Here is a 27,964-nt window from a genome sequence, read left to right as displayed (position 1 = left end):
GTATGCAACCCGCACCGAACCGTGACCCCCATACCGAGATATGTACTGAACCATGACTTGTGTGTATTGTCACACCCCTAAAATACATACATATATTTTTCAATGTGCAGGCCAGGCTCTGAATCTCCTGCCTCTTCTATCTTTGCTGTACTTGTTTTCATTAAAAAGCATCAGACAAGGTTAATGGATAACGTAATTCAAGAAATGTTTAGAGCAAGTGACTATTTTTGGTAATAAAAAAAAAAAAAAAAAAAATTATTATATTGTAGCGTCTACAAGGACAACGCCAATTTGGTGAGGATTATAGACACTCAGCGGCAAAATAGTACATTATTTTCAATTAATTGTACCCACCTGGATGCCACAAACGGTATGTAAAAAAAAAAAAGTTGCCCGAGAGTTAAAGATGATGTTCCCCACGCTAAACGCTAATGATAACATGAATGCGAATGCCATGCTAACGCTCCTAGCCACTTAGCCAATCATCATCGCGTTTGCAAAGGCATCACCACCTTCCTCCCCCCTCCCCCTTCCCACTCTGCTCTCTCCAAGGAAGCTGTGACAAAATCAGACAACTCGCATTTCATTCAACCAAATTGTAGTAACACGCCCTTTCACATCCTTAGTTACGGTAACGTTGTTGCAAAGATGGGAAAAGTAATTGATTAGATTACTCACTACTGAAAAGAATAATGCCGTTAGAAACGCTGTTATACTCTAACGCCCTTATTAATAACACTGTCCACCTGTGCCTTATTGTCTCGTTACCCCTTGTATGGATTTAAGATCCCCTATGTGCTGTCCGTTCTTGTTGCATTACATTGTCTATCCCAGTGTCTGTTCTCCTCATGTTTTGCATCCATGCCCGATTTTTCTCGTAAGTGATCTTGTTTCCCAGTTTCTGTTAGTACTCCTGAGTTTTGTTTGGACTTGTGGCTTTTTGATTCCCAGTCTTTTGGTTTGTACTTTGGGTTTTTGGTTTGCATCAATTAAAATATTTTTGCGACTGCTACCTGTCTGCCTTCCCGTTATACCCTGTATTTAGGTCCACCTCGCCTCCGCCACTTGACAAAATGTATCTGAAACCTACTAATCAACAAAATCTAGCAACAAATACCGTATTTGACCGAATATAAGACGGTGTTTTTTGCATTGAAATAAGAATGAATAAGAGGGGGTCGTCTTATATTCGCGGTTTAGACGTCATACCCATTCACGAAGCTAGATGGCGCCAGATATCATTGAAGCGATGTTCTGTCATGACAGATCTCAGCTACTCAAGTTTAACCAGTCTGCATTGTTTTATTGCAATGTTTTTCCTTATTCAGATTTGTTTCAAGACTACAGTTACAGTTAGACTTCACTTTGATGGTTAATGCAGTTATTTCAATTTTGTTGTTTTATCACAATAGACTGGTTTATTTACATTTCAAAAACTAGAAGCCATTCATTTACAAATGTGAGTGCACTTTACATATTTAAATGTTCAGATATTAAAATTTGAATGAGGCAAAATAACATGGCTTTTCTCTCAAATATATTGTTATACTCATTTGTTTTGGATGTACTGTAATTATTTTCTGTATAAAAAATAATTTGGTGTTCAAAAAGTCTTTTTTCAAACTTGAGTCTTGAAAAAGAGGGGGTCGTCTTATAATCAAGGCCGTCTTTTATTCGGGCCAATACGGTACTCTCTTGTTGTAAGGAATAAAAGGACACTCAGTTTTTGTGGTACCAAAAATTAAAACAGTCCAATCTGATGAGATTTTATCTTTTATTAAGATAATACAGTTGTAATATTCACGGTGCCAAAATTAAGGAAAAAGTGAACCTTCTTAGCCAAACAATCACCTTGCCATGTGATGATAACAAATTGTATACCTTAGAGTAAAACATTCAATACATCTTTATATACCCCTTTTACCTTGATATATTTTTTCACATGCTCATGTATAATGTTAAATATGTATATGACAATGTGCAAAACAGTGACCTGATCTTTGAGACAGGAAAGAATCAGATTTTACCGCTGGACTTAATTTAAGATTATACTTTTATAACACACTTTCAGTAAACAATACAAAACATCTAAGCGGCAAATTGACCAAGTTCCTTTGCGCACAATAAAAAGGTGCCATACAAATAATGTGCTAAATGCTACACAAGCATGCTCTTATGAACTCACGTTGTTTGTTCTGACGAAATGTGTTAATTAGCATGCTTTCAGGGCTGTGAATTTCACTGTACATGCATTTACATCGTGAAGTGATTATGATGCATAACTAAAAAAAAAAAACAATAAACAAAGACTGGCACTTGCTTAAGTAATGTGATGATACAATACAATCAATGATGTTTTTGAGCTCTTTACCTTGATATGAAGATTTACACAATAGCACTGGCTAAACATGTGCATTCAGTATTTATTTCCTAAATTATAGAAGGATCCGACAGTATTACAAGCACAGGGTTAGAGTACATTAAAACATAATATAAAGGTGAAATTAGACAACGTGCACCAGAGCCACTATAACAACATTTCGTGCATTCATCACAAACAGGCCTTTTGTGAACAAATTCTTTTTAAACTAAAAATAGTTGTGACTCAAAGACAAAGTGATTGTGCCTGGAGAAATAAGAAAACAGAACAAATCCAAATCTTCTGCTGTGGATATTGTAAGAAACATGACACATAATTTTGCAACGTCAATGGCGAGTTTCGTCTTTATTACACACAGAGAGAAAAAAGCTACGGTACACACTCATATTGTGCATGTATAAGATGACGCCCACTAGACATCTGGGAAACATTCAAGGCAACACTGTACCCATTCTACTCAACTCTACGTTGATACGTTTAACTAAAACATCAACACAGTTATGATAAGCTTCTTGGCATATACATTTCAATAGTCATTATTGATGTCTTTTATTTTATTACGCATAATGAACTTGAGGCAGTAAAATTGTTTTTGGTTTGGTGCTTTAATTTGCATATTGCCCGCATTTCATTTTCTATTCATTATAATTAGAATAATATGGTCAGCAATACTAACTATCCTGTACACTGTATTCATATACACTACATTTGGGAAATAACCTGTAGAGATAGTTATTCCCATATATTTGTTAATTTTACTTAATATATTCTACAGTATACTGCTTGTCTTCTTTCTGACTTTTTTAAAGAGATATTTAATTATGAGTGCAGCTTTCTGCTTGTTCTCTGAAGCAAGGTCAAAGCAGAGAACATACTGTAGAGCAACTGCTAGTAAAATTCCACTTTATTGTGAGCCACTACATGGGTTAAAATGGGGGTCTGCCTATTTGCCGTTGGAATAACAAATAGTGTATGCGTTGGAAGGTTGAGACGGAATCTTTTCGAAGTCACTTGGGGCACTTTAGGGGTTTCACTCCTGGCTGGTCAGCTTTTGATTGTTCTTTTCTTAATAAATGTATTTCGTCTAAGAGATTGTTGCTTTCGTTTTGTTCCTAAATTGTGTCGCCATCTCCTGAAAAGAGAAAATCAACTTTTTTCTTCTTCAAATCTTTAATCAATTAATCAGGAAATCAGGTTTTGGCCTAAAACTTTTTCTTCTCAAAATCTTTAATCAATTAATCAGGAAATCAGGTTTTGGCCTAAAAGACCCATTTACGCCTGAATTAGATATGTTCATCTGGTCCAGTTTACAAAAGAAGTTTAATAAAATACTGATTGATTCACATCCCTGATACCACCTCATCATAAACCTTTGAGAAGAACTGGAACTCAAGACTGAACAGAACTGGATATTGTCCAACATCAATCAATTGAAACTTGTAGAAAGTTATAGTTTCCATAACAAAGAAGCGTCCAAATCCATAATTTCTTTCATTGCTAGTGTAGAAGTCTGGTTCTCTCAATACTTTTGTCTGTACATTGTTGGAAATTGATTTTCTTGTCTTTCTGGAGTTAATTGTTCTTTTGTTGATTTCTGCTAGGTACAATGATGCCATTAAGCCATAATCCGTCATACATGTTTGATGACAATTTTGCTCCTTGTGATTGGTAATTTTGACTTGCAATGGATAGCTAAACATTTTTACAGTATGTCTTAAAAGAGACAAACACATCTTTCTTTCTCTTTTGCAAAAACTCTCATGTCTACTGAAACACAAATATGTAGAAGGAACTGATTCACTTGGGGGTTATTGATTTAGTCAGTGGATCGATTGGACATATAGGAGACGCATATTGTATCCTCTGAAACAAAACAAAGTTTTTTGGGACACAAAACAAGGATTTAAAGATACAGTTAAACCCATCCTCTAATTAAGTTGAGATGAATACAAATATGAAGTTGACCAATGATGTAATTGAACTAATTCTGTTATATTTAGGAGTCCCCCTGTTAATCTCTAAAAAAAGAAAAATCAGAACAAGAAAATGTATCCTTGAACATAGACTTGTATATTGGGGTTCATCAGTAGTGTATCTTATCTATTTTATTTTATTATGTCTTAGAGCTTTGTGGAAGTCATCCTTTGATAATGTAAACATTTACAGACAGTTATAGAAATAAAGTTCTGTATATTAATAGTTATCTATTTCCTACTTAAAGCATTGTTGATAATTACCGTAATTCCTTACACATAATTCAGACAAATTGGGGAAGGTCGCATAATACATAGGCAAATGCAAAATCCCGAAAAAACATTGTATTGTCTTGGGCTCATGAAAAAGGTGTACTTAGTAGTATTTGTACTCTGTAAGGTAATAATAATGCACACCTTTAAAAATGTTTTCAATACATACATAATATCTATGAATATTACATTTTCTCTCACTGTTTGTGTATTTGGGAGTAATTTGGGCATGAGCAATATTGTGATTAATGTCCATACAAAACAGTGGACATGATTACATAACAATTAAAAGAATGTTAACCTTGATGTACTGTAGATTCTACAAAAAAAAAAAAATCAAAGCTATAATAGTGGGTTGAACACAAATTTTAAAACGTCATTCATGAAACAAATGTGTGAATGTGTTCACCTTTACTAAAACGATTAGTTGTTTTGTTTACCATTGGTGGTGCTGTAGACAGCGCTGAAGGCCATTTACTGTTGTCTGCAAATGTCAGAAAAGAGATGTAGATCAGTCAGTGTTTGATGAAAAAAAGAGTCAGAGCGTGCAAAGCCTTGGTTTCCAATCTGAATGAATAATTATAAAATTGCTCTTAAACTGTTTTGCAACTCACTTTGGCATACATGGCTCATGTTAGGAAAATCCATCCATTTTCTACAGCACTTTTTTACTCGATGCAATGCATGCTGACTCACAGTAGTATACTAATGTATGCCAAATGTATGCCACTGCTGTTTTAGCAAGAATATCATTCTGAAGAACCCACTTACTTAGACCAAAATCAATTCTATTACCACCAATGCTGACCAAGCTGAAGTGCAAAATCCCTGTAAGCTTTACATTATGACCACATTCAAAATTGTCAAAAAATGCAGTATGAAGAATTTGTCTCTCATAACCCATCAAGTCTACAGGAATTTTTACAGGATTTTTTTTATTTTAAACTGCTGCCACAGCATGCTTTAAAGCAACATTAGGTAACTTTTCAACATTTATAAAATATTTTCATAACATTTGTGATGCTATGTCGACTGGCAACTAAGAGGGCCGGTGGGGGAACACGAAATACAAAATAATACAAAAATCAAACATTTCTTATTATCAACATCGTCATGTGCTATTTTTTAACCACAACTGGATTCATTACCTAATTACTATTCATATTTCACGCAGCCGCTGGAAACAGAAATGTCGTTTTATCCATCTGCAGGCGACCGGGAGATCATTATTTTACGACACTGTGCGCTGGTCCTCATGGGAAACGCAGTATTCCTTAAGGTAACACTACTGCTTTTGTCCACCTGCGTGGCTAAAATTGACCAAATCTGAAAAGTTACCTAGTTACCTTAAATATATAATATTGAAAAGAAAACACCACATATGTATGAAATTGCTGCGGTTTCAAGTAGAGATGTGACAGAAAGTTCAGCGCCGATAATCTTCGGCTGAAAATAGCTACAATTGCATTTTCGGTTTTTGGTTAAAAGGCCCAAAGTTTACCACCGAAAAGTGTGAAGAACCTTAGGGGCAGTTTACATGGCGACTCTGCGACACGAAGAGGCAATGACTGTATTGCGGAGTGGCCTCACGTGCATATGGTGTCGGCGAAGACAAAAAATTCTGAATCCTGCCTCCGAAGTGGAAGAATCCGATTGCGGGGGATTGAGGGGGGCCTCCTCGGCATGCATATCAAAGGCTCCCGCGGCACGAGATCGCGCCGATATCGTCAGCACTCGTACACGTCATATTGGGCGTGCGCAGCAGTGCTACTAAACATTAAAAACAGCAAATATGGCGGAATGTCGGCTTTAATTTACTGTTTTAATAATATTTTTTGAATTAAATATGTTGAATGTTTCCATTTTTGTGCCTTTTTGAACAAAAGAAAAATGCCATTGCTTCGAGTGGGCGGGCATATTTTTTTCCGGGCTGAGGGAGCTTGGTGGGGTCAAAGTGCATCATTCTCTGTCGCCCTGTAAATCTGCACTGCCCCCAGGAGCCTGGCATAAATACTACATCGTTTTCATGTGGAATTGCGACATTGTTCGAATGGAGACACAAATGCAAATGCAAATTTAAAATTTTTCATATTCTCGGAGAGTCACCAAGTAAACGGCCCCTCAGTCCTCTTGTGATGAGGTAATCAAAACACAGCAAGCTAACACTACTGGCTCACTGTCACTTCTTTTCCACAACTTCCACACCACCTGTTCCAGTCGGCGTTCAATTTGGCCGCGAGTGATTTCACTTGGCTTGTTCGCCGCTAGAACACGGCCCACTCGCCTGGCTCTCGATCGATTCCACTTGTTGCGCAAGAAAACACCAGTTCTTACTTCAAGTAGTAGGAGAGATTGTAATTGGCTTGTAAACAGATTTAGTAGTTTCGACAAAAACGAAATAGCTTTTGTTGTGAACTACTACAGTTCCACACAAACGTACATCGAGATCTCATTTAGCTTAGCAATTGGAGGCGCGAGACCCATTTTTCGAGTGTCCCAAATTTGCCGTGACGTGTCTACGTCCACCGAACACAATGCTATAGAATCGGCATTTTACAAACTAAATGTCTCGAGCCTCCGGGGTTGTAGAACCAATGCCAAAGGAAAGGACAGGAATTGGAAAATAATGAAATAAAAAAAAAAATAAATAAAAAAAAAAAAACGGAAAAAAAGTGAATTATATGCATGTGTATTTTTCCGCCTTTTTTCCAATATTCGGTTTTCAGTTTCGGCCAACAATTTGCTTTCGGTACATCCCGAGTTTCAAGGCATCTTTTAGAGTAGATAAACTGCACATGAGATGTTTAGGTAACAGATGACCAGAGCTACAAAAAAGGTCCAGTGAGATTCATATAATACTTTAGAAAATGTAGCACGTGTTTGCCCTGTATGATTTGCACATGTGGTCAGCCTAATTTAACTAGTATCTTGATACAAACAAAGCTCACGTTGATTCTGACTTTTACTATACCAATAGACATTCCAGTATATTGGCAATAAAAAGGCCGTGTGGACGTACATTTAAATAAAACTATCCATGGCCTATTATCCTTTAACATTTTGATTTGCATGTGTAATTTCTTACTTTGGTCCTTCTTCTGTGGCAACTTCAGGCTCTAATTTCCCCTCCTCCTCCATCTTTTCCTCTGAGGTCAGGTCCTGTTTCAGATGATGACGAAGAAATTTCACAACCACCATGGAAAGGATAAGGAGAGCAAGCGCTCCACCCACTGATGCACCGATCGCAACCGCAATCGTTGAGTCTCTCGGTGGGGGAACTGAGAGAAGCGAAGAAGAGAGTTAAGTTAATCCTATAGACAAGATATACAGTGCATGCTGGCTAAAAACTCTATGGGGCTGAATTAAACAGGGGAAGGAAAGTGCTGCTTAGGTAGCCTGGCTAGTGTGAGTGGGAGAAAACATGCTGAGGGACTAAGTTAAACCTCTCGTTGGCCATTAATAAATAAAAAGCTGACTCATGAGCAGGTTCACAGCAACAAGGAATCACACTCATGTCAAAATATGTGTCGTTATTACTTGGCATTAACTCTATCTGGTGAGAACACAAAGAGATTTCCACGATTTGGGTTTACATGTATGACTAATTTGAAGGAAGCAAGATAATGAGCATTGGAAGCGATGTATGGCATCCTTCTAAAAACCTATTAGGATGTTTTATCTGCTTCAGTAAGCAATGTTTTTTTTTTTAGTTATGATGCAGCGATCCACCCAAGATGGGACAAGGCCTCAATTCAAATACATTCAGAAGAATGAACTGTTGTTTTTTATGTATTTAAATATACAAACGGGAGAAACTAACATCTCTACCATCTGAGCTCTATTAATTGCGTCTTAAGGGAAAAGTTTAGGATTTTGATGTAAACAAGTATTTGTTTATCCATCAGGTAGGGTTAGTATCTTACGTTTAGTTAAAACGTTGAGCTTTATGGACCCACGACCATGTATGCGATCTGGAGGATTTATCACATAACAGTTGTAAATTCCCTCATCTTCTTCTTGAACATCTGATAGGATGATTGACAAATCATTCTTTTCCAGGTTTCCTGCAAACACCACCCTGTCTCCAAACCGTTCTGGGAGCAAGGTCACCATTCCTTTTTTCCTGTTATATTCCAAAAACTGTGGAGATAAACAGAAACAATGGTTGATAACTGCAGTTTGAGTTCACTCTTTAAGTGGTTATCTTTCTTACCCTTTGTTCTGTATCGTTGATTGACTCATGGTAGGTCCAGTTCATGATAAACTGCTTTGTATCTATCTTATAGCAGGAAGTGAAAGTGCAAGGGATTTTGATATCTGATCCATTCTTTGCATCTATTTTACTGGGCATAATAACATCCATGCTTAAACAACCTGCGAGATGAAAAACAAACAAACAAACAAACAAACACACAAACAAAAAAACAAAATCAAAAATCAAGTGGCACAAGAGTATAGTCTGGAATTGGCATGTGCCGGTTACCGATTTCAAGGTTTACCGTGGTATGAAAACGTCACGGTTTCAAAACCACTAAAATTTTCCGTCATACCGTAATACAGTATTCGCTATTAAACATTTCCCAAAAATGCAGCCAGAAGTGTCTTGGCGGGGCATTTTTAACTCAATAACTTATGAATTCTTTATGTCTTTTTAACACAAAGGCATGACATGTAGACTAGAGTTGACACAGTGGTTGAAAATGGTGAAACTTCACTTGAGCTTTTTGCCCCCTCCAAAAAAAAAGTCGTACAGTAGATATATATATATATATATATATATATATATATATATATATATATATATTTTTTTTTGAAGTGATTTTACTTTTTTATAGCAATTATTTTTGTTCTTGCTCTAATCTTGAGCAACCTGAGCTGTGGCTGTGGTTAATCTATAAGTTCTATTGATTTTAATTTTATTTAAAATATTTGTTATTTTTTTTGTTTATTTAGTTTAACATTATATTCATGTTTCAATTTGAAAATATCTTCTGGAAAAGAAAAAAAAAAAATCCCGAAAAAACGTCTTTTTTTAACCCATACATCTCAAAGTAACACATTTTGAAGCTATAATTGCAATACCGAGATACCGTGAAACCGCGGTATTTTTCCTCAAGGTTATTGTAACGTCAAAATCTCATACCGGCACATGCCTAGTCTGGAAAGTAACCAACAAATGTTTTAGCATTCATAATTTATTAGGTTGACAAAAGTTATATATGGCGGAAAATATTGGACATCAATTAATGATTCTAAACTAAAAATGACAGACATTTTGAATAATAAATATAATTAGTTACCTAAGGTTTATGCCTGGGTTGAAACAAAAGCTGTTGCGCCATGTCTTTAAACGGGGGTTTTGAGGGTAAAATGGACAAATAAAAAATAGTTTGGGGGCTTAATGTGCCATGAATCTGCTATGGCAGCATATAGACATATTGTTCTTTCAAACACAACAGTTTTTTTGGCTTAAAATACAGCAGTTGATTTTAATAGAGGAGTGCAAGAGCAGAAACTGCTTTTTCAGTCTTGTCTGTGTTTTCCGCCATATGCAATATATATATATATATACATATACATATATATATATATATATATATATATATATATATATATATATATATATATATATATATATATATATATATATATATATATATATATATATATAATTTTTTACTGTGTATCTGCAAAGACCACCACAACTATGGGTTGCTGGCATGATCTTTATACCCAAAACAGGCTAATTTTGTTCAACAACATGTCATCAATTGTGCTAGTCAAGGCAGATGCAGGTAAACCGGTTTTACGGGTTGGTCATTCCCTTAGCAAGGGTGGTATTGAACTAATGGCAGCCCCATGAGATTGACGAAAACTGAACAATGCATGCTTTGTTTCTTATTTCTTGACCTTAATATCAGAATGATGCGTTTTGCCTAGTGGTAATGAAAACGGTGGAATGGAATCTATTAAAAAAAGGGATCAAAGCAGAGACTAGTTTTGGCAACAAAAATTATTCTAATGCAAGTGTTATTGGAGGAAGAAAACCAATGTAAACATTGGGTGAACATGCAAACTCCACAGAGGCAGGCCTGTAGTTAAATCGAGTATTTCTCGACTCATCTGTAAGGCAGAAATTCTTACCTGTAGCCCAATGTGCCAGATGCAATAAACACCTGCTACCGATTATTTCCACTAATGCCAGGGATGCAAAATTGATATGACTTGAACCTTAAAACTTATTTTTTTTCAAAAATTTCCAACCCAAAATTTTAAACGTACTTCAGAGTGGTATGGGAACCAGTCTATCTAAGGGCGCTTTCACGCTAGACCAAGAGGACCGGGATCCGGTTGGAGAGCTACCTCGCAGCAAAACTTGCAAATGAGTTGTTGAAAAATTTCAGAATTCACCCTGCAACAACCGAACTTTCCAAGTAGCATCACGTGGACGAAAGGGGCAATCATTGATTGGACAAATAGAAGAGGAAATAGCTATATATAGGGAAGGAAGTGTGCACGTAATGTAGCATAGCATTATTTTAAGATATATATATATATATATTCAGTTTAACATATTTTTTATTACCGTCTTTTATTTTGCAATAATAATATAACGGTGTATCTGCATGTGTCAATTTTTTGTCAACTGACTGTTTTGTGAAGCAAAGGATTGTATACAAAAACAACATAACGCAGCATAGCATAACAAGTTGCCGCTCGGCCAGCAGTGGGGTCGCTCACTCCCGACTCAATGCTGAACGAAGTGGAGTATATAAAAAATGCATAGGGGAAAATTAAACCACGAAAGGGAAGCGCGTGGTACCTCAAGTCACACAGGCTGGTATTCGCTGTCATTTTACTGCTGTTACTTTTTGGACTGTAAAATTGTTGCCACTTCCAAGAAAGCGAAACGGCTGCTCCGAGATGCTCCGCCTGTCTCGGCCAATCACTCTCACACGGTACGTTCAGCAACAGCATGCAAAACACAATCGCTGCATTAGAACCCAATTCTGTGTATTAATGCAACTGCTTAGCGCAGCACAACAAAATTTGGCTATGGCTAATCATCTGTCATCTTGCTATTGTTGATTTTGAATAGTGTCCGTGGTGTACTTCCACTTCTCAGGATGCCCTGCTTGTACCATCACAGCCTAAAGCATCACAGCTCCACGCTGTGACGCTGCACAAAAAGTAGCAAAAGCGCACCCTGCTCTGATTGTATTTACAAGCGAAGAAGGGTGCGTTTAATGCGGACCAAGACCCACGATTTTTGAGCGGACTACAGTTCGGTTGTTTGGTCCGAACTAGAGTTCGGATGCGCATTCACATTTACAAAACGACGCGGACTGTCCGAGAAAAAGAACTCTGGTCCATTTAAAATGCATCAAACAGTGCAAGTGTGAAAACACCCTCAGGCTGCGGTGGTCCATGATGAAGCTTTGAGGCAGCCTAAGTGAGTAAGTACTAAATACGGCCAACTTTTAGCCACTACCCTAGCAGGAATAACAAAAATGGAATATTGTAAACATGTGTGGCTACTTTTTATGACTTTTATTATTGTTGTTTGTGCACTTGATTTGCCAAAGTGAGGAACACATCCAATTCTATCGCCACTCCATGATGCGCTGGGAAAATAATGTCTGACTGTTCATGATAAAACAGAAGATGTGCCCTTCTGATGTACAATGTCCACATCACACCATTCTACTCACAGGATACTATATTATGTCACATAAGGCAAGCTTTGTTGGGCTATTGCTATCTTTTTAACCCTCTCACTTAGAGGTTGAACCACAGTTATGAGAGAGTTGTGTAGATTGTTGTATCAATTCTGTTCTCACTGTGGACGAACTGCTGCAGAGCGCCAATGTAAACTAGTTGGGATCACTCATCCAGGTGCTCTTGGCTCAGCTGTTTTATTCTGTACTCGACTGTGGCTGCTCTGTTTACATTTTTCCAAAAGAATCGATCCAAAGGTTTGTTTCACAACAAATGCTCTAAATGGGATGGCTGTGAGAGCAAATTAAATCTCTCAAAAAAAAAGATCACAAAATAAATTCTATTTAAAAAAAAAAAAAAAAACAATGATTTTTTGATTCAAGAGAAGCACTGCAAAAAAAAAATAATAATAATAAAAATAATTTTCATTACATTCACAAAATAGTTACATTAAACAACATTTGACTTTTGAGTGATTAGAGGCGATGACAAACTGGTACTTTAGTTTTAATTTGAACTACGATTCTCTAAATTCCTGTATGTATGACTATTGGCTTGGCAGGCATGAGTTTGCACTCCTAGACAAAAAGTGTGTGTGCGTGTGTGATCTGACTCTGCACCATTCTGTACTGCAGTTGGGTGTTTCTGGCTTGCTTCCCACTGCTCCTGCACCACTGCCCCTCTGCAGCGCACCCATATGCACACGCATGCACGCAAACACACACAACCTCCAAATCTCTACTGTCCTATATGTATAATTTACATCTGAACTCACGAGTGAACAACATCCACCTCGGTACGATGTGTCTTGATGCAAGACAAAATAAGCACCCGGTGCACTCCACACATAAGTATAAACAGGTGCACCCACACTTCTTGAAACAGTGTGCATTGTCAGCAGTGAGCTAGTCATGAAAGCTGTGCCTTGTCAATGTCATCTGCATGTACTGACCAACAGTATCTGCTTACAAAGCGAAGCCCAACATAGTCAAGCATGTAACATCCTCGCCTACATCTACAGTATATACTTTACATTCGCAGACTCTGTAACATTGGATATTCAAAGAACTCTACAAACGCCTGTTTAAGTGCTTGGATTTTATTATATACTAAAATGAGACCGTGATAAATAATTCCAAAATGTATTCTTACATGAATGTAAGCTAAAACTGAATTGAAATACGTATATATAAAATATAAATAAATCTGAAGAGGGGTGAGGAAAATAACTAATGAGGTTGCAAAAGTATGCATAGTCCGTTTTAAATGAGTGCATCCAAGCAAATGCATCTCAACAAAACGCAAAGAGTTCAGCTGTTCCAGTAGATGTTCCACTCACAATTTAACTATTTCACTACCAAAAAAGAAACCCACTTCTCTCAAGTGCCACAGAATAGTGTTCTATCTAGGGCTGCAGCTATTGATGATTTTAGTAGTCGATTAATCGATGAACTAGTTAGTTCAAATAATCGAGTAATCGGATAAGGAACATGAAAAATTAAAATACCTGAGCTGAGCCTCGAATGGTATTTTAAAAAAAGGATCCATGTACAACAAAAGAACAATTGGCTAACTTACATAGCAAAAGCTTAAATGCTATAAAATGCTGCTTTTTTTCCCCAATGCTCTTAACAAATGGTTCAGACATATATTCCCACAAAAAAAGGCTAAATATATCTATAAACTAAATTATGAGTGCATTAAAAAAACATTAGCTCAAACAAAACTTGGCTTATGTTGGTCTTAACAGTGAGCAGTTGGATTCAGCCATGTGAAATGAGGCAGACCAGAGGGCAGTGTATCCACCCTAAGCAATAAAACTAAATGCAAACACTTTCTAAATAAACCATTACAACGCCACTTTAATAAAACGATTACTCGAAGCAATAAAATTTAATTTGAATATTTTTTTCTAATCCAATACTCGAGTTAATCGATTAATCGTTGCAGCACTAGTTCTATCGCTAAATAAACACAGAATTTACAAAAAGAAAGATTAGATTCCCATTTTACAACAGGAAAAAAGGTTTGAATCTTTTTTTTATTCTTTATTATGAGCAGTTGAACATCATAAACAACATTGTTTATACGTCTTTGGTAGTGAATGAGTTAATTGAAGGCTCGACCCGCAAAAACGAAGTATATGCTTCCTCTACCTTGCTTCACTGTAGGTGTGGTAACAAGCATTGTTGTGTTGGCACTTGGCACCAAACATACAGTTTGGAATTACGACCAAAAACTTCAACCTTGGTTTCAAAGGACAATAACAAATTTTGCTATGTTTCGGAGATTTGAAGTGTTGAAAGAAAAGAATTTTGTCTTACCACCAGGGATGGGCTGTAGAATCTGATGGCATTATAAGCAAAAGTTATTATACCCGCTGTGTGGATCAGCCCATTAAATTCAAAGAGACTGTTTGTTAAGACTAGTTTGCAAATGGCAAATCATTGCAGGATGCAGTGTGCCGACTCAAAAAATTGCTCGTTGCCGGTATGGTGAGTCTCAGCAATATCTGGTACCTTACATTTTTAAAACCTTGGTATTAGGAGTGGGAGCCTCTTGTTACCTAACGATACGATATGATTTGCGATTCAAAGCTCATGATAACGATGGTCTGACGATATGTCAATGCAACGATTATCGATACATTGGTCAGGAAATCATTGTAGGATATTCTACAAACAACTAATAAACAGAAAAACAAGCTTCTACTGCGAATTGGAATGAGTTTATCACTAGTAGACGTCCAATCCATTTCAACTGGGAGGGTGGCAGCGAATGAATATTCGTTCATTCCCTCCCACTTCAAACGGATTGAAAGTCTATGGCCGTCATTGGCAGCCAATGCCAGGCAGTGAGGTAATTTTGGGCCATTTAAGGTCATTTACCGATTGATTTTCAGTTACTTCCCCGAAAATTGGACAAAATGACCGCGAATGCTCTGGTTTCGAATTAATGCTGCAACAGTTAATCGATTAACTCGAGAATATGATTAGAAAAACAAGATTCAAATTCAATTTTGATGCTTCGAGTATTCGTTTAACTAAAGTGCCGTTGTAATGGTTTGTTTTGAAAGTGTTTGCATTTGTTTTTATTGATTTGGGTGATTACACGGCCCTCTAGTCTACCTCATTTCACATGGCTGAATCCATCTGCTCCCTGTTAAGACCAGCATGAGCTAAGTTTTTGTTTGAGCTAATGTTTTTTTTTAATGCATTCGTAATTTAGTTTAAAGGTATATTTAGCCATTTTTTGTAGGAATATGTGTCTGAGCCATTTGTTTAGAGCATTGTAAAAAAGCGTAAGCATTTTATAGCATTTAAGCTGGCGGACTTTTGCTGTGTAAGCTAGCCAATTGTTCTTTTGTTGTACATAGATCCTCTTTTTTTATATACCGTGTGAGGCTCAGTTCAGGTATTTTAATTTTTTTATGTTCCTTATCCGATTACTCGATTATTCGAACTAACTAACGAATGTTCCCAGTCTAAATGAATTGGGCGTCGAGCACCGTCAATGGCAGCCTTAGTTACCTGAGACACTATTATGGTGGAAGATTTTGGTAGCAACTTGTTGGTCCCTTTTTATTTATTTATTTATTTTTAAACATTGACACCTTTTTAAAACGATATCTCGATTCACGATATATCACCATTGCTATATTTTGTCACATTCCTACTTGGTATACATTCAAACAGGTAATTGGGCCATGTTTACTTGCCACCACATGACGGTGGTATGTGTTGCATTTAATAAACAGGTATTACTTGTAAGAAATCTCTGTTGCTCTGTCTATGTTGCTGTCAGCTATTTGGCAGCCAAGTCAAGAGTTGTGAGCGTATAGGTGACCTTCATGGTGGAGATGGTTTGGAAAATATTTACCTTGGTCTCTGTTTTAAATCACAAAAAATGGTATTTGATCAGGGGTGTGAAGACATTTTAAATGGACTGTACATTGGCTGTCAATGAGTCAGCAGTTTTAGACGGGCAGCTACGCTATGAGACAGAAGCAGGCACTCACAAAGAGATGAAATACTGCAGTGAAGCAGCCTCTTGCATACCTCAGTTCCTGAGCAAACCCCGTCTATGTCGACCTCACTTGCCTTGCCTTCTTTCTTCATATCAATTCTCGTAGCCAAAATGCCAGTCACGGTATCTCACCATCACTATTATTGTGTCCTTAAGGTATGTTAAACATGCAAGGTCAATGCAGCACAAGTCAAGGTGAAATACAAATACAAATACAAATGAATACAAATGATTCTTGCTCATCTTTTATTATGATAGCATGATGATAGCACCTGTTATATGTCAGGGGAACTTATATTCAATGTTGCTACGATTTTATTTCTCACAGGTGCCACTTGCCTCATTATAGGGCATTGTACAATTTGGTAGAAAACGGATGACACGATATTTAAATAAAGTATATATGTTGAGGGTGTAATAGTACACACAAGTCACAGTTGGGTATGTACCTCAGTACGGGGTCATGGTTCAGTACGGGTTCGGTACAAAAGGAAAAACAAAATGATTTTTTTTTTTTGTCAGAACATTTGAAGGTTAACATTTGTCAATTGGCTAACGCTAAAAAGCTGCTCTTATCAAAGTGCAAAATAAATAGAAGAAAACTTCAAATTTGAATTCGTGTTTTTATATTTCCAACTTTCTTTAATCCACCGTTGATATGCAAAAATAGACAACACACCCTTTTTTGTAAGGATCGTCTGAGGTAACAGTTGAAGTCAGGTAGAGCATTCGCATGCTGGCAACTTAGGTAACCTTTTTATAACAATAAGATACTACCATTTTCAATGTTAGATTACACACATCAAACCCACATAAGATATATTATATCGGCTAAAATCAGATGTCGGGGCATTTTACACTAAAACTGTAACACTAACTACTACATTTTACACTTTAAACTGTAACACTAACTACTACATCACTACGAACCACTTTCAATGCGATTAGGCTATCCATTTCCATTTTTTTTAATAACACGTTTGCTCATGATGCTCAAATTGTACATATACAATTGTACAATTGTATATATACACATACATATATTAAAAGTGTAATGGTATTTGTATTCGTCCCGTACCCATTACGGTACGGGCTTCACAGTTTGGTGCACGCAGTCAGACCGCAAATACATGTCAATGTCGGCGTTAATCCTCCTTTATTCCAGGAGGCAGTAAAGGAAATGAGCCTAAACCAAAAACTGACATTACGGGATGAAGAGGACAAACCAAAACAGATGAAGAAGAAGTTATCATTGATCAATTCACGGAAAGTTATGGCAAATTTAGAGTGGAAACTGCGGTGGCTGAGAGGTGTTAGGCGAAATGCAAAGTCCAAACACTTTGTAAATAGAAAAAAAACACGAACCTCCATTGCAAACGCTTTGCAAAACAAAAAAAAGCACGAATAAAGCTGGCACAACACCACTCCCACTTGCCAAAACACGACTGCAAGTTGGCAAAAACACGAACCCCAATTGCCACAACACGAATGCAAATGGCACGCAACACGACTGCAAATGACTTGCAAGGCGAATGCAAAAAGCCGCAGCACAACTGCAAAAAGCCACAGCACGATGGCAAAAAGCCACAGCACGATGGCAAGAAGACGACCCGGAAGTTTAAAAAAAAAAATAAAATTAAATAAATAGATAAAGGACGACACTTTGTATATTGCTACGCACAGTATATGTGCTTTCTGACCATCTCTACCGACCTCCATGAAGTTGGCCCCCCCATCAGATGCAAATTTATATGAAAATAACATCAATTATGTCTCCCTTATGACCGAATCTTGCAAAGGCCCAACTATTGGCAGTTATTCGAGGGGGTGGGGTGGGGCGGGCCTTAGCACCGAGGCCCAGGGTTGTAGGGAGTTGAGTGAGAGGAGGGTCTAAAAAGATGATGCATGGTGCTATAATATAGTGTTTAAGTGTTAAAATACTGTATCTCTGATCTCAAGAACTTTGGGACCAAGGCCCGATTCAGGTGTTGAAAATGTTCGTGCAAACAACTGGAAATTCAGCTGTGCACATTATCATGACATGACCAGGTATATTGTCTGCACTAGGGACTTTACAAGTGTTAATCCTGCTGAGGGATTGTCTTACGCTGTCAAGCCATAACTGTTGTTTAAGGTTAACACGTCAACAAGTTGACTTGTTGTTTCAACCCCTAACACACTCAGTGCTGTAGACCTTTTCATAATGTTTTAACTACCAGGTGCCAGGGTACTCAGTGGCAAAACCACAAACTGAAGGAGAAAAAAAAGATGAGAAAAAGTGTTGTTTTGCAATAAGATGTAAAATAATTGGGCTCAGTTTTTTTTTTTTTTTAATTTCCAACTGTACCCTCAGTTAAAAGGTCAGTTTGAGGGTCTGCCCTCAGTGTTTTTGTTAACTATGAATTTCTATTATGTATATTTTTGGATTACGGTAACTCATTTGTTGAAATGCAAAATACAACAGGCATTTTAGGCCTTCTTTGGAAGCACTTCATCTCACATAATATCTTCTGTTCAACCGACTTCACACCAGGGATGCCCATGTCCGGTCCTCGAGAGCCCCTATCCATCTTGTTTTCCATGTCTCCCTCCTTTAACACACCTGAATTAGATGATCAGCCAATCAGCAAGTTCTGCAGGAGCCTGATAACGATCCTGATTATTTGATTAAGGTGTGTTGGAGTAGGAAGACACGGAAAACAAGCTGAATAGGAGCTCTCGAGGGCTGAACTTGGGCACCCCTGCTTTACACATTCCAACTGCTCATTAGGGATGTCCCGATCCAGGTTTTTGCACTTCCGATCCGATACCGATATTGTTTTGCACTTCCGATCCGATACCGGCCGATACCGATACCGGCCTATCTGAGCATGTATTAAAGTTATTTAGCCTCCTTACTCAGTTGTCAGACTCATGTTGAAAAGGGTTTTAGTACTCTTGATAACAACTAGCCAGCTGAATTAGGTGAGTTTGAATAACACACAATGGTTGGTAACAAGAAACTGACCTGTTTATTCAGTGACAAACACAAAACATTCTAAATAACAAACAGAAATAGCATAGTCAGTCAGTAAAACGTGCAAATAATATTGTAAACTGTCAGTGGAAAATCCCACAAACTTCCCAAGCTATTAGATGCTTTTAATGTTTCGTGCATTAGTTACAAAAATCGTATAAAAAGCCTCTCAGGTTTAAATAAACGACTATTTCAGTATCAAGTTAACATTTTAAAACAGTAAATAAAATACTCAAGTCCCCATTCTGTATCAGCAGCTTCAAACTACATTCAATTAATTTAATTTTGTGAATCAACTGTTAAAGTTGTTAACATTGCTCCCGTTATTCCATAATTTCCCTTCTGTCTACTTTTGACATGTGAAAGTTTTAAAACTTTTGAAGATAGATTCAAATCAAGATTTTGCCGATTTAGGAGTATTTTACATAAAAAGTTAATTAGGTTCGCTTGGAAGGTTCACTACAACAGCCTACAAGGGAAGTCTCCTGCTTTAAGATGGCGGCTGTTTACTAACGCATATTGTTTTCAATGCATGTGTTGCCAACGGCGTCAAGTCTGTCATTTTGCGTTTAGTAATATGATATCTATTAGACAAGCATGATGTTTATGCTGCATTCCAGAGAAGTGGGAAGTCGGATTTATCCCACTCGGATGGTACCAGTTCCGACCTCAAAGCGTTCCAAGCAAATGTAAACAACAATGATGGCTGATTGCGACGAGGTGTTTTTTTTATTTTGGCCATCCAAAGACATTTTGACCACCAGCGAACCTGCCTTCCTATAAGCGATCAAATAGTAGAGGAAAAACGGCAGCTGCGTTATAGCCCAAACTGTAAACTGCCTTTTTTTAGTTATACCCTTTGCTGATCGTCAATATAAAATCATAGCACAACAAAGATGATGTCGGACTTTTCCGGCCTCCGACTAGGAAAATATCATTGGAACGCCACTCGAACTGGGAGGTCCAAGTCGCCAAGTCGGAGACAAAAATAACCACCCCGACTTCCAAGTTTTTTCAATCTGACGTCACTGGACAAAATGGCGTTCAAGAAAACGTATTGAATGATAACACAATAATGAAGTAAATCGAGTTTATTTGAGACGCCATGTATTTTTTTCTCATACAGTGAATTATTTTTGTTGTGCTATGTTTTTATATTGACGATCAGCAAAGGATGTAACTAAAAAAAATGCAGTTTACAGTGTGGGCAATAACGCAGCCGTCGTTTTTTCTCTACTATTTGATCGCTTATAGGAAGGTAGGTTCGCTGGAGGTCAAAATGTCTTTGGATGGCTAAAATAAAAAACAGCTCGTCGCGATCAGCCATATTTGTTGTTTGCATTTGCTTGGAACGCTTTGAGGTCGGAACTGGTACCATCCGAGTGGGATAAATCCGACTTCCCACTTCTCTGGAATGCAGCATAAAAGTGTTAGATGGTGCGTCTTTACTCACGAGAGATAATGGCTCGTCATCCAGTATGAATTCTTCGGCAATGACTCTTGTTATTCCCTGGGCTTTGGGACTGTCGAGTGTCAGTTTGTCACGCATAGCAAAAGTTTCTGCCAGTGTTAGTTGCGTAGGACCTTTCTTTTTGTCTTCCGTTTTCTTAACATACTCCTCATATTGTTTGTGGTGGTATTTCGCTAAATGCTTGATTAGGTTGGTTGTATTAAAACTTCTTACAGCTTTACCACCACGCTTGACTTTATTGTGGCATATGTTGCACTCTGCCTCTTCGTCTTTGTCGTCCTTTAAGGTGAAATGATCCCACACAGCTGACATTTTTACCAATAAAGTCCCTCGGTAAATTGGGAGACGGTAATGTAGTGTGTTGAAGGAGTGCCGTAAAATGCGGACCGCATTTTAGGGAAACCGAAGCAAAACTGGAATGGACTATGTATATCGGTGCGCTGGAAAACCCGGACCGGATTGAAAAAAAAAAAGATCGGAAGTCTGGATCGGAATTTTTCCGTGTCAGCCGATCCGATGCGCATTTTTTTGCCCATATCGGCGTCCGATCCGATCCAAATATCGGATCGGGACATTTCTACTGCTCATCATTCAAGTTCTTGTCCTGTTTTCCCAACTGTGCTGCCTTTATAAAATGATAATGTAAGGGTTTGTTTGCTTTGAACATATTTTCACTTTTGAAACCCATAAGTAGGGATAATGTTGTGTTAAAAAGATTTAATTCTCAGCATTTGACTAGCATTAGTCTATATTCTGCATGTACAATATACAAACATTATATAAACGTGGTTGAAACTTCATCATGATGTTTGAAAAATTAAAACAAACAAAACAAATTGGATTTCTTAGCTAATATTCTTTTGGTGAGGATATTGCTCCATTTTTTTTTTTTTTTAAATTCATCAGAAGAAGAAAATAAACATGTTTTTAAGTATTTTAATTCACCATCCATTGCCACAACCTATCTAAGGGGTCAGCAACCCGCAGCGCTAGAGGTTCTTTAGCGCTACCTTAGTGGCTCCCTGAAGCTTTTTCAAAAATGTTTGAAAATGGAAAAAGATGGGGGAGGGAAATATATTTTTTGTTTTAAAATGGTTTCTGTAGGAGTAAAAACACGACACAAACATTCTTTTAATTCATTAATATTGTAATGACGTTAAACTTGAGGAAGCATAATACACCTTAGAGTCACGTGGTGCTTCATTCTCTATAGGACGCACTGCAGGGAAAATAAACATTCAATCCTGAAGGCCTATTATGTATTTGTAGCCAACTTAAGTCATTTTGATTGCAGGCTAACATAATTCATATAGATACATGCAGCACTGTTGCCTTCATTATGAGGCTTATATAAGGTTTTGATTTTCTGTGGCTCCAGATATATTTTTTTATTGTTTTTTTTTTTTTTTTGGCCAATATGGCTCTTCCAACATTTTGGGTCGCCAACCTATGGTCTATCTACAACTAATATACTGTGACAACCAGGTAAATTTATAAGTAGACAACCCCCACCAGTGTTTGACGGCGGGTTTACTTAGTTGGATGGCTTTTTGCTGCCCTCTACTGGCATAAAATTAGAACAACGCTTTTAGAGCTGTTGCTTGAGCATCACAACAAATGCAGAGGAGGAGGTACCCTTGTTGAGCTACCACAGGAAATAATGCTGCAATATTTGCCAAGCAAACATAACAAAGCTGCTTTTAAAGAGAACCACATGATGAGAAAAATGTAATGGAGACAGAAAAAGGTGTGGCACCTCATTTGTTTAAAAAGATTAGTATGGCTAAACAAATGATGATCCTGTAGAACAGAAAATGGGCCAATTCATCGTCTTGCTCAGTAAGGGTGTCCAAATATAATTAATTGATTTGTTTTTTGTGATCATCAAGGTGCGACATTCAATTCTAAATTTGGCTTGCCTGTGTATAATATTGCTTTTATGATTATAAACCACATACATATTTGACTGAAGGTTTCATAAAGTACAGATAATTTTTTAAATTATTGTATAGTCTTGAGATGCAAAATGTTAAAATTCCAAAGACAGTTTGTGGCGCATATAACAATACAAATGAATTACCGGCAGGTAAAACGATCGTGTGATTTTGATTGTAATTAGGTTCATCTTTAGGCCATGATGGCATCCTCAATAAAATAATCTGTTTTAGGGTTGTGGTAAAAAGTGCAAATGGCTTAGTAGGTCACAGTGTGTTAGATGTGAACTCCTTTCTCAGTTCTTTAATGCACATTTTAAATGGGGACGGCAAGAAATATTAGGCCTTAGAAATAAAAAAAAATAAATAAAATGGCGAAACCAGTCGTGAAACAAAATATTCAAAAATATATTTATGGCTCGTTGATTGATCAACGTCATTTGTTATTGCAATTCATGCACACTTCACCAAAATATTGTGACAATATGCTATAATGAGCCTGATGAGTAAGCCCTCCTGTCAATGTAGGGCGGTGTGCTTCTTACCGGAGACTGAGAGCATTATCATGAGCAACAGCAGCAGCAGCCGAGCATCTGACATCCTCTCCCCCAGCGCACTCAGACACATGGCCAGGATGCACACACAACGTTTTACACCTTTATAAAAAGGATGTCGGATAGAAAAAGGAGCAAAAATAGAATTTTGGGTGGATACAAATGCTAAAAAAAACATCAACAGCATATGTTTAGAGGCAGGACATGGCTGGCAGTGTCTGTAGCCGTATGATGGTTGGTCTCATGGTTGCCCGGCGTTTCCAGTAAAGGCGGGAGGGCGAACCCGGACGCACTTCAGAAAGTAATCAGTTCCCCCTAACATTTTGTTAAAATAAATATCGCACTTAGGTCACATAATTTATATAAACATGAAAATATAATAATGACATGGAGCCGGACTGCGATTGACATATAGTCTGCTGTTTTGATAGTCATTGCATGTAGAATAAGATGACTTACCTTTTTTACTTCACTGCTCTGTGATGATGATCGAATATGGACTTAAATTTCTTCTGTTTTCATTGATGGTAGCGTCCGTTTACGAAAATGACCTGTTCGCAACTATTTGTGATTAAAAGAAGTAGCCATGCAAAACAAACAAATAATTAACCTAACCCACCCATCAATACCTGCCCCTCCTTTTGGGCAAAAATTTAGTGAATCTGCTGCTACGGTTTAAAGTTTAAACATTTTCATTTTATTGTTATTAATTATTATTAATTAAATTCCGATATACGTAGAGGAATTTGCAAGCAGATTGATTTGCTATACATCAGTAACAAGAGGCTGTAAGTAAAATGCAAAAACAACAAACACATAAACAAACCAAAGGAGTAAAGGCTGTACTGTAAACTCCTTTTAATTCAGTGTCACTCAATTATAACCTACCATAAATCAAGTTATTAATACTTGTATTACTTATTGTTAGTCCGAACATACTTGTATAATATTTGTTAGTTTGAAAGAACCATATTTCTTTGCACTATAAGCCGCTACTTTTTTCTCTGCATTTCCACAGTGCAGATTTTATAAGGAAGCGTCTTATTTATGGATTTGTTTTTTAACAAACGGGCTTCATATGTTCTTGATGAAAGTAACAAAAAAGATTAGACATATTTTAAAAGAATGGCTTTCCAAATTTTGAAATGACATAGTTCTCAGCTACTACACTAGCACCGATAAAGCTTGCCAGAAGCGTGGCAAAATTACTCCAAAACTTTATAGGATAAATATGGCTCCATCGGATACTATATGCTGCTACAAAGAACACTTTTAAATGGATGGGTATCATAAGCGGATTTTCGGGGGGCTAGGCCCTCCCTGGTGGGCGAAAAGTGTCATTGCATGTAATTGACTTTCCGATACAGTACTGTATATGATTTTAAAATTAAGAATTATCCGGGAAAATATTGTCTATAAAAGTTGTAAAGCAATAAAACAAACAACAAAAAAAGAATTTAATGAACAAAAAAAGATATTTTTATAGTGGGTCAAAAGGATTTTTCGAACAGATCATGTGACTATCACCTTAGACCATCATTTGCTTTGCCAAAATCACCTGAGGACCGAAGAGGCAAAATGGATATACATAATTTTTTTTCAAACTTAAGCTTTCAAAAGCACCAACAACTACTGAGCAAGAACCAAGGATTGAAAATGTGGACCATGAAACGCTAGAGACCACCGTCAAAATGGTGAGCGGCGTTTCAATTTGCCCCACTAAAGACGCTAATTGTACAACAGAGCCACCACCGGTGTCTTGCCAATGTAGTTACCCCCGTCAAAAATTGTGTCCACTGGCCGTGGGAGCGCACGCACACACACACACACACACACACACACGCACACACACACAAACACACACACACACACACACACACACACACACACACACACACACACACATTAGTTACGAGTTATGTCGACTTAAACAATAATTTGAAGCCAGAAAAGAACCACAGTTATATATTTTGGACATCGACGTTTATTAAACTGGAGAAACTCCATACAGGACTTGAATTTCAGTAATAACAGTTATAGGTCATCCTATGAGTAAAACAGTGAGACATTGCCTTTTTTTTTTTACATTCAGTACGTATTTGACAGGAAAAAAACTTTTTCATTGTTAATGGATGTGCCATGTTTTAAAACCTCATGGATAACTACATCACTGAAACATGTAAATCGAGCAAACCAGTGAAGCGCAGTGGCTCCACCCAGGGGATACAATTTTTGATTGGGGTACCTACATTGGCACAACACCGGTGAGCGTACCATATTCAATGGATGAAGATTTTGGCGAAAAGTATAGCCTAAGCAATCTGATTTGGAATTTCCCTCAACAATGGTGGGTAACAAAAAAAAAAAAAAAAAACGCTCATTTTCAACTTATTATTATAAATATTATTGTAAGTTAATTTTTTTGCTGACACTGCGTTTCGGGGTCATCAATATTTCTTGCCCCCCCCCCCCAAAAGTCAAACTCCGCCTACACTATTTGCTATGACAAGAGAACGCAATGCTAGCGTTGATTAGGGTGACCATATTTTGATTTCCAAAAAAGAGGACACTCGGCCCGGCCTCGAGATAACTTGAATTTTACTCAAAGTTCACTCAAAGGTGCCTATATCACTTTGACATATTTACACTGTGCCTTCTCCATCTGGATTGAAAAATTCAGTTTTATTTAAAAAAAAAAAAATATATATATATATATATATATATACAGAGCAATATATATATATATGTACTCTACAGGTTACTCAACAGGCTTTATTCTTACTAAATATAATCAAACAATAAAAACGCAAAAAAAACAAACCCCCCCCCCCCCCCCCCGAATTAAATAATGATAAAAAATAATAATATAATGCAGACCCATGGAAATGTATGTATGTATACAGCTTGTGACTGCGCACGCATGCGCAAATTTGTGTCCAAAGTAGAATAAAGGTATTTTCGACTTAATTACTCTTTTGGGTAGATGAGCATTTGATATATCATACATACCTATTGATCGTAAGAAACTCCTAACAACTGGGCAGGCTCTCTGGGAACACGTCACAGGCAGCACAGTATCGTAGTATTCTGTGCAAAGTGTCAGTCAATTTCAACACACGCTAATTGTTGAAAAATACTCATTTGTGTCAATCTGGAATTTCCTTTTGTTAACATAGATGACAGAACCCTAATGGAGCATTAAACAAATAAATATAATGCTAACATTCAACCAAATACATTAACGCAGAACAATTACAAGACTAATACAATATTCTGACTGTCTGTGTACATATAAAACCCAATATACAACAGAAGACACATGATCGAGATTAATAGGATATAAACATACAGATCCGGTTCTTCCTTTGAGTGGATGGCGAAGTGTGTAAAACACATGGACGCGTCGGATGGCTTTTTCAGTAGAGACTTTTTATTAACAAAATAGAACTAGCATGGGACACTGCCACTCAACTCGGCGCTCCCGCGCAACTTCAACTAACACTTGCTGTACTCAATTTCTTCTTCTGCGCTATATTGGTAATGCCAGTCATATTGAAAAAGCATAGTGGCCCCTTGGGGATGCCGGTAACACAATACAACAGCATACTCCTTCTCCCTCTACTAGTCGGAGCCACGTCAACGCAGGGAGGCGCTGCCCCCCAGCGGCCAGAGGGGTTCTCTTCAAATTGATCCAGTGAAAAATCATTAAAACCGGACATTTTTGTAAATTTATAGAATCTGGCCGGACTGTAAAAATAGGATATAAAAAGAGGACTTGTCCGGGCAAAAGAGGGCGTTTGGTCACCCTAGCGTTGATTAGCTTTTTTCAGATGGCACTCGGAGGACTTTATTGCCACAGTATATGACAACAAAGTTGCTATATAAGAGCTAGCGCTAGTTGTTAACTGTTTATAAGGGGATTTCATCCACTTCAAGTTTAAAAGGCAAGGTAAAGTGGATTATATGTCTTTGCAAATGCATATATATGTATAGCATTCAGCCAACATGAGTTGGTGATGTTGATGTGTGTTTATCTGGTTAACAAATATATTTTTGATCAATCAAATATTTCTGCGTAACATCTATGTAAAAATCCAATGTTAAGATATGGACACCTGCGGCTTTTAGTCAGGCATGGCATATATGTGGATTTATTTCTAAAATCTTGTGAAATTTGGCAGGTGTGGCTTATAATCAAATGCGTTTTATCGTCCAGATATCACGGTATTTGTGTACAATATATCTTAACCCCTTCAGACCTAAGCATGATGCTGAAGGACATGACACGTTTGAGTCTAAACCAATAAATACACAAATCTAGTTGCTATTGCCATTTATGGGAGATGATTGGATATAACCTTACCTATTGAAATCAAGTCATGAGGTTTGGCACACCTTCTGTGCTATTTTTGGCTCTTTGAAAATGCCTGACCAAACGCAACTTCCAAAAGGATAACGTAAATATTAACATTCAAAATAAACCATAAAAGCATGAAATATCCTCGATAATAAATTGCACTTTGTTCTGGTGTTTGAGTAGAGTAAAAATCGGCGCGGATTTTTTTTTTTTTTTTTTTTTGCCCAGCAGAAAAAATGCAGGTCTGAACTCCGAAGTGGT

At 37.3% G+C, this 27,964-nt stretch overlaps 1 protein-coding gene across 3 annotated transcripts; it reads right to left on the bottom strand.

The window, feature by feature from the left end:
• Positions 1 to 1,761: 1,761 nt before the first annotated feature.
• scn2b (sodium channel, voltage-gated, type II, beta) lies at positions 1,762 to 23,585 on the bottom strand. Of its 3 annotated transcripts, none has more exons than XR_009063539.1 (6): positions 23,338 to 23,585; positions 8,840 to 9,000; positions 8,550 to 8,766; positions 7,712 to 7,904; positions 5,036 to 5,110; positions 1,762 to 4,945 (listed from the first exon to the last, which is right to left on the bottom strand). XR_009063539.1 is itself a non-coding variant. In XM_057839758.1 (6 exons), exons 1-5 carry the CDS (start codon positions 23,531 to 23,533, stop codon positions 5,101 to 5,103), a joined length of 777 nt encoding a protein of 258 aa, XP_057695741.1. In that variant the 5' UTR covers positions 23,534 to 23,585; the 3' UTR covers positions 1,762 to 4,945; positions 5,067 to 5,100. The 3 variants fall into 3 exon arrangements, 2 of the variants coding, with proteins under 2 accessions (XP_057695741.1, XP_057695740.1); XM_057839758.1 differs by having other exon boundaries at positions 5,067 to 5,110; XM_057839757.1 differs by having other exon boundaries at positions 1,762 to 5,110.
• Positions 23,586 to 27,964: the final 4,379 nt, after the last annotated feature.

This window comes from Corythoichthys intestinalis, chromosome 6 (assembly GCF_030265065.1).
Source record: "Corythoichthys intestinalis isolate RoL2023-P3 chromosome 6, ASM3026506v1, whole genome shotgun sequence".
In the NCBI taxonomy this organism is placed as follows: Eukaryota; Metazoa; Chordata; class Actinopteri; order Syngnathiformes; family Syngnathidae; genus Corythoichthys; species Corythoichthys intestinalis.
Note: the sequence above shows the minus strand (reverse complement) of the source record. Positions and strands in the feature narration are given on the sequence as shown.

Coding starts and splice junctions, on each gene's coding strand:
- scn2b (XM_057839757.1), bottom strand. CDS start 23,533: ATGCTGTTGATGTTTTTTTTAGCATTTGTATCCACCCAAAATTCTATT. Junction 9,001..23,337: donor GATAATGCTCTCAGTCTCCG/GTAAGAAGCACA, acceptor TTCATCTCGCAG/GTTGTTTAAGCATGGATGTT. Junction 7,905..8,549: donor GCTCAACGTTTTAACTAAAC/GTAAGATACTAA, acceptor CGCTTCTCTCAG/TTCCCCCACCGAGAGACTCA.